The sequence below is a fragment of the Rhincodon typus genome, chromosome 5 (assembly GCF_021869965.1).
Source record: "Rhincodon typus isolate 14 chromosome 5, sRhiTyp1.1, whole genome shotgun sequence".
Taxonomy (NCBI): Eukaryota; Metazoa; Chordata; class Chondrichthyes; order Orectolobiformes; family Rhincodontidae; genus Rhincodon; species Rhincodon typus.
Window position 1 is genome coordinate 105297432 of NC_063336.1, and position 13355 is coordinate 105310786.

The 13355-nt window shown below is 40.6% G+C and overlaps 1 protein-coding gene across 1 annotated transcript; it reads left to right on the top strand.

The window, feature by feature from the left end:
- Positions 1-622: 622 nt before the first annotated feature.
- On the top strand, positions 623-7474 carry c5h2orf50 (chromosome 5 C2orf50 homolog). The gene is made up of 3 exons (XM_020534242.2): positions 623-1005; positions 2675-2714; positions 5447-7474. The coding sequence occupies exons 1-3, from the start codon at positions 800-802 to the stop codon at positions 5636-5638; spliced, it is 438 nt and encodes a 145-aa protein (XP_020389831.1). The 5' UTR covers positions 623-799; the 3' UTR covers positions 5639-7474.
- Positions 7475-13355: the final 5881 nt, after the last annotated feature.

Genomic DNA, 13355 nt, shown 5'->3' on the forward strand with positions numbered 1-13355 from the left:
TAGGAGCAGGAAGGCTAACACAGCAGGCCAAGCCTTCCTGCTCCTATGATGCTGCTTGGCCTGCTGTGTTCATCCAGCTCTGCACCTTCTTGTCACACAAGTGTGCAAGCTGTCTTGACCATGTCATTGGTCTTTGCACATTAAAAATAGCCATCTCTGTGAGACAGAAGTAATCCCAGGTAGTCATAAAAGAGGCACATGTAGCCAAAAAGCACACCACTAATGCTAGATCTCAATAGGCTGCACAAGGGTTGATTAATCTCTCAACTTTAACTGTATTCATGGTGCAACTCTAAAAATCCAACTCTAAGACCCACCCTGCGCCATCAGGCAACTACGGCTTTACGTGAATTATGTTTTTGCAGCTCAGAGTGGGCAACAGAATCTACAGCAGGAAAACTCAAGTAAATTCACTCTGATCTTTCTACTCTCTGTCCCACCAGTAACTGGCTCCTTTACGTGCTGATTGCCTGTTTTTTTAATCTCTCCATCTCTCTTCCTTGCTGCAGGGACTGACTGATCCTGCTGTATTCCCTCTCGCCTCGCTGCTGTTGGTCTGGCGGCTCCCTCCAGAGTTTCCCCGTTTCCAATAGCGACTGTAAACAAGCTGCTATTCCCTGGGACATAAAACATTGTTCTCCACTTCGAATAACTGCTTCGCCAAAGCTGAAAACTTTTCTGATGAACTGGGGCTTTGGTTTTCCCCCCGAGAAACAGAACGAGAGAGAAGGGAAAAAAAATCACAGCTGCCCATTCGCCAAGGGAAGCTGTTAGTGAACTGGAGCAGCTCTGCGAGGACATGGGGAGCAAGGGGCTGCAGTTGAGCAGAACCACTTCGGCCGGTTACCGTCTGGCAGAGAGACCGAACGCTGGGACCCTCCCTGGCCACAGTAAAGCGGCGGCGAGCAGCCGATCCCAGGGTAAGAGCCCTTACCTGGGCACAGTGCAGCAAGACCAAATGTGGAGAGAGTTCATCCGAGCTGAATGGCAAGGACTCAAAGAATGGTGAGTTCACTACGATCCACTTTGCTGAAATCCGCTCTTGCATTTTGTTTTAAGACTATACATTTTACAAAAGAAATCACCAATGATTTCACACTCCGTTTTCTGCTACGGATGTACAATTTGTTTGAGATAGAAATGCTTTACTTGCCTTTTTTTATTCCTACAGCCCTGCTTTTCCAGTAGTTACGCTCAGGACAAATAGTGAAAGGGCCAGTACATTTTGTCAAACTAAAGACAGTCTTTGACCAAGCTGCTTGTTGTATACGGTTATGATTCTGAAAGGGTTAATGTTGAAGACTGCATTAAGCTGCACCCAATGTGATGATATCTGAAAGATTTGGGCAGGGAAGGGGAGAACAGATCTGTGAGTCTCCGTATAGTCTTTGTTACAATGTCTGTCATAGGAATGTAACTTGCACCTGATTGCCCTTATGCAGTAAACTACATCTTGTTTAAGACACCAGCCTCTTCTCATTTGACTAGTGTTGTTTTTAAATCTGCCATGTTGGGAAAAGAAGCCAATGTAGGTCCCAGATTAAAAGGAGGATGGTGAAAGCCAATCTATCAAGACTCTGATTAGCTCATGCTACGAGATGCCAGCAGCATTAAAATCAGAAAGTGTTGGCGAAACTCAGCAGGTCTGGCTGGGGTTCTGAAGAAGAGTCATATCAGACTTGAAACAGTAACTCAGTTTCTTCTCCAAGGATGCTGCCAGACCTGCTCAGTTTCTTCAGCACTTTCTGTTTTTATTTCAGATTTGCAGCATCCACAATAAATGATACCAGTAGTAGTCATGTAAGGATTTAATTGAGTTGCACCATTACAAGAATTGGTTTTGTGCATCCCTGGGAACAGCCCATAAACCACATACTCCTGCATCATGGAGCTGCTTGGCATGAACCTCAACTAGACCCACTGCATCTCTTTCTGGATCTTCTTTGTAAAGGTACGTTTCAGAAAGGGGAAGACAATGATTTCTTCCCCGTCAAAGCATTCTCAAGGACAACATGGAGAGGAGGTGAAACTCCCTGCCTATAGGAAGGATCTGGTACAGAGAACCTTTCTCAACACCTGCCAAATTTAGGGCTTTCTAAAGTCTCTACGGTTCTGTTATTTTGCATGTAGGATGGTGTCTCAGCATTCTCGTAGACATTTCTTTTTGTTTCTTTTCACAGCATTGTAATTCTTATCCACTTAATACACTACTTTATGCCCATTCCATAATGGAATTAAGTTCTGTATTCATGAAGGACTAATTCACTTGGATAACAACTTCAATTCTATTTGTGCTGTTGTTACTTGATATTCACTTTATTGTGAATTTGCATGGTGTGGGTCTCTGATTATGAAATGAAATTGGTCCTGTAATTGTACTGGATTCTTATGGTTTGCTAATTACAGGTCTGAAACAACACACAATCTTTTGGTGTTACTGTAAACTAATCTCCTTTTGTGTGCATAAGTTCTGTTGTTCCCTACTTGCTGTTGTTTGGATATGATTGACCTGAACTTCAAATTACCTTTCGATTTCTAATTCTAAGCTGCGGTCCTGAAGAAATTGGCTTTCTCAAGAAGCACATTTGTATGTAACATATTATACTGACACCTTTTTGCCATATTCCCCAGGTAGAACCCATTGGATTAACATTTTGTCCTTTTGTTTTACCAGGGAAAAGAAATGGAGCTTTCTGAAAGATTATGATGACAAGGTAAGGATTGCAATTAATATGAAATGGCCATATTTCCAAATACTTTTCCATTTGGTATAATTTACATCTGCAGTATATTTACATTTGACGATATTTTCTGTGCCTTGAGAATGCATTGTTTGTTCATGCTGCATGATAAAAATGTTCTGTCATTGTATTGTCAGATCTATGTGGTGCTTTCGTCAAGATGTGGAATTCAACATTAATTTCAAATAAATTTTCTACCAAATTTGCTTAGATGTGCCAAAATGAATTGAAAGCCCGAATTTTAAGATTGCGAGAAACGTAAAGAAATTGCTAACAATTTTGTAGTGCGTGAAGTTTGCTGAAAATAAATTCTGCAATATTGATCCTAATGCACTTTTACATTCCAAGAATACAGCTGTGCTGTCTAGATAAGGAGAAGGCATTGTTAGATTTTACGTAGTTACAAGTGTTTAGGTCAGCTTTTTATTTTTCACCACACCGTTTTCAGTTTTCATGTATCAATGTATTATTGGAAGCATGGAGTGTCACAATTCCTGATCCTGGCTTTATAAACATTGCACCATTTTCACTAGTATTACATGAACCATTTTTAGACATCACTCCAAGTATCCTGTTGCAATGGGGCTGTGAAACAGTTGCAAGAAGAAAAACAACCTGTGTTCATGTTATTTAAATATTTAGTTTCTTTCCCTCTTAACTCTGTGGCTCTAGTTTAGCATAAGAGAAGAAAATTTTTAAGTGATTTAAGGACTATAGAATTGTTTTAAAAGATGGATTTAAAGTGTTAAATGTCTGCTGTTCCAAAATTAATATCAGTGGGAAAATAATGCTGCTTTTTCATAATTGGCCTATTTTCTGCCAAAGGATGTCTCCAGTCCCAAGGTCACAGAACACCTAAGCTGAATTTGCAGCAGAGTTTTGCAGGTAGACAGTGAAAAAAATGATTCTACTCCGGAAAATGAGACGCTGCAGCCTCAATATTTGCTATCTGTGATGAATTGCTGACAAGAGATTCTCATGACCCACCATTACGCAGTACCCAAGAAGAATAAGTCTTATCGCTTCTACTCTCTTTCTCTTATAATTTTGTCTATCTCTTCTTTGATCAATTCTACTGTAGCATCTGCCCCTCTAAATCTACCTCCCTTATTTATTCCAAGTTTTGAACAAATATATTACGGTCTCATGTTTTATCTCTGTATTGAAATTAAGAGCTGTCATATTGTACATGTCAATGACATATTGTTTCTTGATGCATACTTCTTATGCATGGGTGCAGACATGAGCACTTGGGCAGTATAGGGAATCAGTAATAGGAACCTTCTCATGGTGATACACACTGCACAGGCTGCAGCAGCAGGTAGGGGTGAAAGCAGAAATATTGAAGATGATTCATGAAAGGACTCTGTCCACTCCATGCTCAGCGTGTGGAGCTGACAACCTAGTTGTATCATCAGTGGTCTGTTAATCCAGATATCCAGGTAATGTTCTGGGGACCAGGGTTTGAATCCCACCAGGCCAAATAGTGGAACTTGAATTCAATAAAAATCTGGAAAGAGTCTAATGATGACCATATAACTAATGCTGATTGTTGAGGGGGAAGAAACTGTGTAGTTTACCAATGTTCTTTCAGGAAGGAAACTGCCATCCTCATCCAGTCTGGCCTACATGTGACTCCAGACCCACAGCAAAGTGGTTGACCCTTAACTACCCTCTGGGCATTTGGGCATGAGCAATAAATGCTGGCCTAGCCAGCGATGCCCTCATCCCTTGAATGAATTTTTAAAAAATGTTGAGTGACAGAGACGTAGACTTCCAGCTTCTGTCAACAAATAACACTTACTGATGCACTTGAGTGATTATATTAGATGTTGCGGGTGTGTGGGGCAGTGGTACTCCCAAAGACTTTTAGCATTTGAAGAAATCAGTTGCCAAGATAAGAAGTTTTCTCTCTTCTGACATTTCCACTCTGCCATCTACCCTTGAGCATACAGCAACTTCAAGAGGGCCTGACAGCAGACGCTTGAGTCGCCACTATCTCCAGCTTTGATGTCTTCTCAAACGTTGATCATCTAAGCTCTTGCGTCCACCTCTTTTTGAGGTAGTGTGACCCATAGTTGGATCATGTTGACATGGTTTCTCAAGGCCTCACAGATGTCCTGCATCCCTTTAAATCAGTGGCAATGGTGAGCTGCAGTTCATCGTGAGTGAGAATGGGGTTGCAACATGCTGCCGTCTATCAGGATGGCAGTGTGTCTACCCTCTCACCTTCAAATGAAATATTCCCTGACACCAGTACCTGAAACCTGGCTCTACCAGACTGGCCCAGTAGCAACTGAATGTCTTAGGAACCCTATAATGATCAAGTGCAAACTGCCACCAGCTTTATGAAACAAGGTGAGTATCACAGCACTCTACACCAATCCCACAAAATCCAAAAACTCCATCATAGAAGTATCTATTCAAATCGCCTTTCATAAAGAAAAGTATTATGCAATGACATCTGAGTGAGTTTTGAAAAGGTGGAAATTATTGTTTCTGAGATGCACACATGTTAATTAAATCTGCAGAGCGATAGCTGAACTTCTTTGAGATTGAAATATGCTCCAAGCAATCCTTGAACGTGATTAAATATACTTGGATTTAGCTGTACAATCTCCTTTTTACGTGCAGTACAATGTACTTTTTGCACACCTTTTTAAGCAACGGTTTTTAACTTAATTTTCATCTTTTTTTTTCTCCAGGGAAGACCAAAAGTACGGGAACCACTGCCTGAATACATCCCTGTGTTCTCTGACAAAGTTCCAAATACCACAAACCAGACATTTGGCAGTAGAATAGACTCCCAGCTTGGTCAGGCAATAATAAGGATGGACTATGGGCTTCAGAAAGAAAACCGAAAGAAAAAGCTGGATAATGAGCTTATCCTGTGTTAAACAAGGGAAAGTAACATCTTATGAAACAGATACTTCTCAGGGAAATAATTAACTGATCACGTTAAAACAGAGAAATTGAAGACTTAGGCCCCAAAATATTAATTTGGAGGCTAGGAGGGCGCTGTTCGAGTTGGGGAGGAATGGTTGGTGGAGATTGCATGGAGAGGCAGCTTTAAGGTCAAGGAACTCAAAGCAGCTCTTAAGATCGTGTCAGTATTGACGGCAGCACCTCACTCGGACAGATTGAAAGGCTAGGTTGGCTAATGAGAATGGCTGTAGCCTGGTCCCACAGGCAGTGGGACAGAGGAGTAAGGGGTTCAGGGATCAGTTGGCAGTGAGAGCGGAAGGGGATGCTAACAACATCAGAGCTTGGGGGTACTCCAGCATTAGGACCTTAAACTCTGGTGAGGAGGTTTAGCCATACTCACATTCATGGTGGTGTAGGCAAAAACATAGAGGGCATGGTGAGAAGGAACAGAACCATGAGGTGGATCAGAGGCACTCAGTGGGGTGTTGCAAGCACACAGGGATTAGAGACTTCAATGGTGCTGGGAACTGGAGGGGAGATTAGAAGCATCTGGCTAGTAGGGGGGGGGGAGGTTAATTTCAATTGTTGAATTTAATTCCTTTCATATTCTGCACCTTACCATCTGTAACATTTGTACTGTTTTCAACCTCTACAAATTCTTTGTGGCTTTGAACATAGCCTGTTGTGCACCCTACCTTTTCATCCTATCATTGGTGATTATGCCTTTGATCTCTGGATCCTGGGTTTAAGCTCATCCCAAACTGCTTGTGTTTAATGTGACATATGTCTAACAGGTACAATCCAGGCTTAACAGTCTTACATCTTAATAAATTAAACAGCTCCTAATTAGTGTTGACAGTGTCATTCAGAGGGGTCTAAAGATGTGAAATACTAAAATAATCTCTCAAAGTTGTACTATTCGTAGATTAGGACAGAGACATATTATTAAGTGAAATCGGTCGCACTGAGTCTGGGAGTATTCAAAACGAACACAGGATACTCGACAATGATTCCCAGTCCTAATATTTTCCAGTTTGAGTGCAAAATATTGTCAATACCTTCAAACAATTGTTGTTCCTGTGGAAAACCATCAGCCAGGAGCCTCTCAGACATTCCCCCATAGTATAAAGCAACATCCCCCACCCACGTACAATGACCTTGGTCTACCCTGTATCCGAGTCCTGATGTATCCACTTATTGTAAATGTTAGCAAAGGATTTGTGACCAATACCAGGAAATCAAACTGCTTCCCGGGCCATAGCAAAGCCAACTGCAGCAAATGAAGAAGAAACTGACCTGGGTTGGCTACTTTCTGAGGATCTTGTTGGTATTGAGTGATGGGGCATCTTTAACAATATTTTATACTTGTTTGAGAGATGGAAATGCTATTTTTTTATTGCAGCGTCATGGTTTTTCTGTGAGCATTTCTGCATTACTGTGTTGCTGTCACACTAAAACTGAAGTAGTTTGTGCTGGAATTTCCCAGTAACTGTCAACTTTCTATGTACTTAATCCAAAAATCCCAATAATAAATTTTGCAAATGTATTAAATAATTCCCTTGGTTTTATAATAAATTTATTGAAAACTTGTTTCGCCTGTGTGCCTATATAATTTCTGTAGTGTTTTTAGAAAAAGTAATGGAATCTTGGATGGGATGGGATTGATGTCCAAGAAAAAGTTTAGAAACATGTTTTTTTTTCCTGTTGCTAAAAATTAAGTTTTTGTATCTTTTATTCAAAAGAAGAATGAAACCCCTGGGCTGAACGCTGCTGATATTTTATTCATGATGTGAAAGTGCCATTGTTGGACTGGGCTGGATATGGTCAAAAGTCATACGACACCAGTTTACAGTCCAACGGGTTTATTTGAAATCACAAGCTTTTGGTGCACTGCTCCTTTGTCAGGTGTAGCCACTTCACCTGCTGAAGGAACAGCGCTCCAAAAGCTTGTGATATCAAATAAACCCATTGGACTGTAAACTGGTGGCGTATGACTTTTGATATTTTATCCTACCTTTTATAGAAATGGTAGATGGCACTCTTTGCTTAGAAGTAATGTAGAAATATTTCATTGACATAACAAATTATGCTCCAACTTGAGGTAGAAATATGTGAATGAAATTTTATGTCAAAATTCTGTATTTTACACTCTCAAAGGGGTGAAATTTATGTAATCTGATGGGTTTTTTTCTGAATAAAGGCCTTGTTCTGATGTAAAAGAAGTGGTATTTTCACTTCCCTAGTGTCAACAATGTGGGAAACTACCTTTGTGTTAAAATTGTGTGTAATCACACATTGTTTGAATTGATTTAACTGTTATACATCTTCCAATTCTTTTTGTATAGACTGGCATATGCATATAAATGCAGAAGGAAAATATACTGAGCCAATCATAATTTAGTTACATCACAGAATACTTTATTGTTTGCAAAGTGTTTCTTCTAAATTTTAGTCGCTGCTGTAGCATAAGGAAAACGTGTCAGTCAGTTTGCACAGTGCAATGTTCCAGAAACAGCAAAGTAATATTGGTCAAATAATCTATTTAAATCTGAAGGATAAATATTGGCCAGGAGATGGGAATAGCTCTGTTTGGGACTGAAACACAATAACACAACACTAGGCTCATGTGCCTCCAGGCTTTCTGTAGTCATGTGATCTCAACCACAAGACAATTAGGGAGAGCCACCTTACAACCAGTTCAATGAGGGACATAGTACTTACAACATGGTACTGGATTGAATTCAGAACATGGTGCTAGATTGCAGTTGAGACTGAATGTTGAAGAGCTATATAGAGGCACAATAACTGATGGAGAGATACATGAATGTTCAAAGCTGTGAAAGCTGCCACTGAAAATCATTGGAAAGGATCAAAGAAGCGAGCCACAGCTATAACACTGCATAGAACACACTGGCAGCAAGTTACCCTCTCCCAGCTCAAATGAAAGGTGATATTACACATAATTGACAGGCTTTTGTTTTCATGCCCAATTGCTAAATTATGAAATTGTGACAGATCTATTTAATAAACAAGAGTAGCTATGCACAGCTGCACTTTTATGAGTGCTGGGAAGAGACTGTTCCAAAATGACTCCACCATATAACTCCCTAAAGAACAGAAGAAACAAATTGTATAGATTTTCTGGACTTTGAACAACAAGTAAATGTAACTTACAAACAGTATGTGTTCAATATCAGGACCCAAGGTAAAAAAAGAGTTCTAGATCAGTATATCTCCTTATTAACAAAGCTTGCAGAATCCTGTGAATTTGTTCAACTAAACAACAATCTAATTAAGGAAAGGATGGTTTTAGGCATCAATGATGCCTCAGTAACAGCGTGCAAACTGAGAGGTGAAAAACTTAGTCTCAGGAAAGTGTTTGTCATATTCAGAAGCTCTGAGTTTGTATATCAGTGGCTCGAGCATTTTAATGGCAGAACTGACCAGGTCGTGCATATTGCTGACAGATACTTCAGATACAAAGGAAAGGATGGAAATACTGTTGAGGACATTGTGCAAAAGAGGAGCATGGGGAAAGCAATGTTTGCACTGCAAGAAATTGGATCATCTTACACAGGTGTACAGCTAGAAGAGAGCACAAGCAGGTTAAGATGGCTACAGGAGAGATATAAGCTGAAGATTCTAATGAATCACTGTACATCATACAATAGTGTGTAACTGTTATAAAGATGACTATAAAAGGACAATATTAATTCAGGACAAAGTATTAGATAGATATCAGTGCATCACGCAATATCATGACCTTCACAGACCTGTGTGAAGTGACTCAACATGGTAATTCAAAAGTTAAGCCCTCAAAAGTAAGGTTGAGGCTATATGAAACCATACTTTTGCCCAGTGGACACGTTTCTCTGGGAGCCCAATGCAATGTCAAAAATAAAGATTGTGAGTTCCATATCATAGATGGCAAGAAAAAGACACTCATCCCAGCTGGCACAAGTCTAGAGCTTCAACTGGTAACCCTCAAAGTGCCAATGTGTAACATGCCAAACCATTGACTGTGGAACAGATCTCTGAAGAGTGCAATGATGTGTTTACAGGTTACAATGTCTTCCAGGAGAATATCATCTCCACAGACCACAAGGAGAAGTAGGCCATTTGGCTCATCATGTTAGTGCCACCCTTCAACGAGATTATTGATCTGATCTGATCATCAACTCCACCTTTCTGCCTTATTTTCATAACTCTTGCTTCTCTCACTGATTAAAATCTGTTGACCTCGAAGTAGAGGAGAGGGTAAGATCAATTTAGCATCAGCTGAGGAAAGATCCAGTTGGCCCCAAGTAGAAAAGATGGACGAGAAAGGTATAATCAAAAAAGGGACAGCTCCTACACAATAAGTTAGCAAACTGGAAGGCTAAGTAAGTGCATTGATCCAAAGAACAAAACTAAAACTCTGAAGACATATCACTACCCCATGCCAACCATCAAAATATATTTTCCACACACATGCCAATGCAAAAATCTTCACTACCCCTAGATGCAAAGGATGGTTATTGGCAAATCAAGCTGGATGAAAACAATAATTACATTTGCCATTTAGTTCCAGCCAAGTAGCAATGCAGGCAACATGAGACAGTTAATGATATTCATGGAGTGGGAGCTGTTGTGGATGAACTGTAGTTTAACGATGTATACTCACAATAGAAGAAGCCACTGCTGACCATAATTAAAATCTACAGCTGCTGCTGGACATAGAGATTGTCAGATGAATCTGAAGGTGATCAAGTAAAAAAATACAATTAAAATGTCTGATGTCAAGTACATAGATCATGTAATGACAGCAAATTGTATTTATCTAGATCCCGAAAAGGAGGGTTGCAGTGGCGATGCAGTGAAGGTCAGATGTAAAAGTAGTGAAACAAATAGTCGGATTTATTAACCACTCAGCAACATTCTTGGTAATTTTGTTGTTAGAGGGTGAATCTTGACACCAACTCATGCAGAGCTTATACATTGGTATTAATATGATGTAAACGACAAAGTCACCCTGCAGTGTGATGCCAGCAAGACAGGACTTGGAACAATCCTAATGCAGCAGGGACACCTGGTTGCATTTGCAATCACAACCTTCATATAACTGGAACACCACTACAGTCAGATCGAGAAACAGCGTCTGTCGATTGTCTTTGCTTGTGACCATTTTCACAAATGCCTACTTAGAAAAGACAATGTGAACATTGAGTTGAACACAAACCACTTCAAAGCATTTTCCTTAAGCCTACAATATCTGCTCCACAACATCTGCAAAATATGTTATTCTAGTTAAACCAATTAAATTCCAGTTACAGCCATCTGGGTGTGACCATACAAGCAAAGAAAGCAGATGTACATCATTGACATGCTGATAAGAGCAACACTCCCACTGGAGGCTGGAAAGAATGCTAGAAGAGTGTGAAATCTTCCAGATTCAATGTGAAGTAACACCTCATTTTTCTGAAGAAGGGTCCCAACCTGAGCGTCAACTTTCCTGCACCTCTGATGCTGCCTGGCCTGCTGTGTTCCTCCAGCTCCACACTGTGTTATCTCTGACTCCAGCATTAGCGGTTCTTAGAATCTCTGAGGGATCTAACAGAGCAATGCCTTACTCAAATCAAGCAAAGTACCCACTAAGATGCAACTCTCCAAGAATTGCAAAAATCCATGAAGGATTGCTTGCTAGCGTCAAGGACACAGCTATTGCTGTAAGAGTGCATTGTGCGTACTGAGATTAACTGATAGCCCAAGGTGGCAAATTACATAAAGGAACAAAATAAATTCCCCTAATGAGTTGAGTGGAGAGATGCTAAAGCTCATCCATGTCAGCTACCAAGGATTTGAATCAAGTTTGAGGAAGGCAAGAGACATGGTCCAACAGTAGCAATGAAATCAAGGCCCACATTAATAGTGCAGTGCTTGTACTGAGTCCAGGTTAAGCAAGCTATAGAGCTGCTGATGACACATAATGTCCTAGACAGACCATGGATGAAGCTGAGAGTAAACCTCTGTAATCTTACAGGAGCTAATTCCTGTATCTTGTCAGAATTGACTAACATTCAGATTACCAGAAGATAGACTAGTGGAATTCAATGACTATCAGTGAGTTAGTAGAATGGTCTGAAGACAAACTTCAGCTGTTACAGCCTTCCTGACATTGTGATGAGTGATAATGGACCTCTATTCATAAGTGAAGACTTCTGTCACTTCCTAAAATGATTGCCAATTTCTGCAGGCATAGGATGTATTTGATGCCCATGAAGCAGTCCTGAAATGTTGGTGCCAAACTGGAGTTCCAGGGGAGCAAGCAATGAGCTGCAGTAACCAGGTACCCACTTTGACGTTCATATCAGGAATTCTCAGTATCTCATTTCCATCTTGCAGGTGGGAGAATAGTAAATTGCATATTAATGAGATGGCCATTATGGAGTAAAGTGGGTGATAATTGAGCGATAATCCATGCAAATAGGCCTCTCTGTGCTCATTAGCAAGAACCTTGTCCCACAGTCCAACACTTGGTTGGAAAACGGGAGTTTTTGATCTTGCTGTTGGGAAGGTCTTCACTGGGCTTCTCACCCAATTCTCCCAAATTTCTCACCCTGTCTCATGCAGTTCACATGCAGGTAAGATTTACAGTTTGTTATATGTCAGCAACTGGTTATGGGTTATATTGATATTATAGATACCTTTACAGAGACCTTTACCATAACCAGATGTTAGACCTCGCTCCTTCACAGTCCTAAAGTGTTCTGTCTGTTAGGCCAGATGACATTGTCACAGTGGTTGGTGCTTGTGGCATTCCTCAGTATGAACTCTTTAAGACCCATATACAACACCACACACGTTATAACATGTATGACAAAATCCAGGAACTACACCTGAAACAGGCTTTATACATTTTATTTTATTTGCAAATAGAGCTGAACACCTGTTTGAATCACAGTCTCCAACACTGGCTTGCCTCAATAGAGCCAGCATCACCATTCACTTCATTTTAAGTAAAATAGCTAAACTGCTGGTCCTCAAAGGAGGTCACTGCAGGCTACCACTAAAAAGGTAAGTCTCCTAAAATAGTGTAGAGCTGGATGAACACAGCAGGCCAAGAAGCATCAGAGGAGCAGGAAAGCTGACATTTCGGGTCTGGACCCTTTTTCAGAAATGGGGCAGTTCCTACTATCTCTCCTAAAATAGTTATGTGATTGTGAAGTTGGGCAGAGCAGTGGTACTGCATCTCAACATTAAAATCAAATGTGACTACTGACTGCCCCTTCCTTCCCTCCAGTTGCAAACTCAATCACCTCATCTGATTTCTGTTGTCGTCAAACTCCCAGATTCCAGCCAGTCCTGCTCTCCCTATTGATGCACTCCTTGCTTGCTTCCTCCGCTTCTCCCTCTGCTCCCAGTTGCCTCTTCTCCCAGCCCTCTTTAAGGAACTTGTCTGGGGACTGCAAGCAGCGATCTCCATGACCTCTTTTCCAGCAAACTGCCTGGGGATACTCATTATTTGCCCACAACAACCAACTTGATGGCGATGAGGACAAAGTCCATCATAAAGTGCACCTTAGGACTATCAAATCAGAAGTAAATCAGATTGTTTCCTGCGCATCTATTTTATGGGCACAAATAAATTTTTACATCACAATGACCAGAAAGAAGTTGCAAGATGCTTTGGGGAAGATTTAGATATTTCAT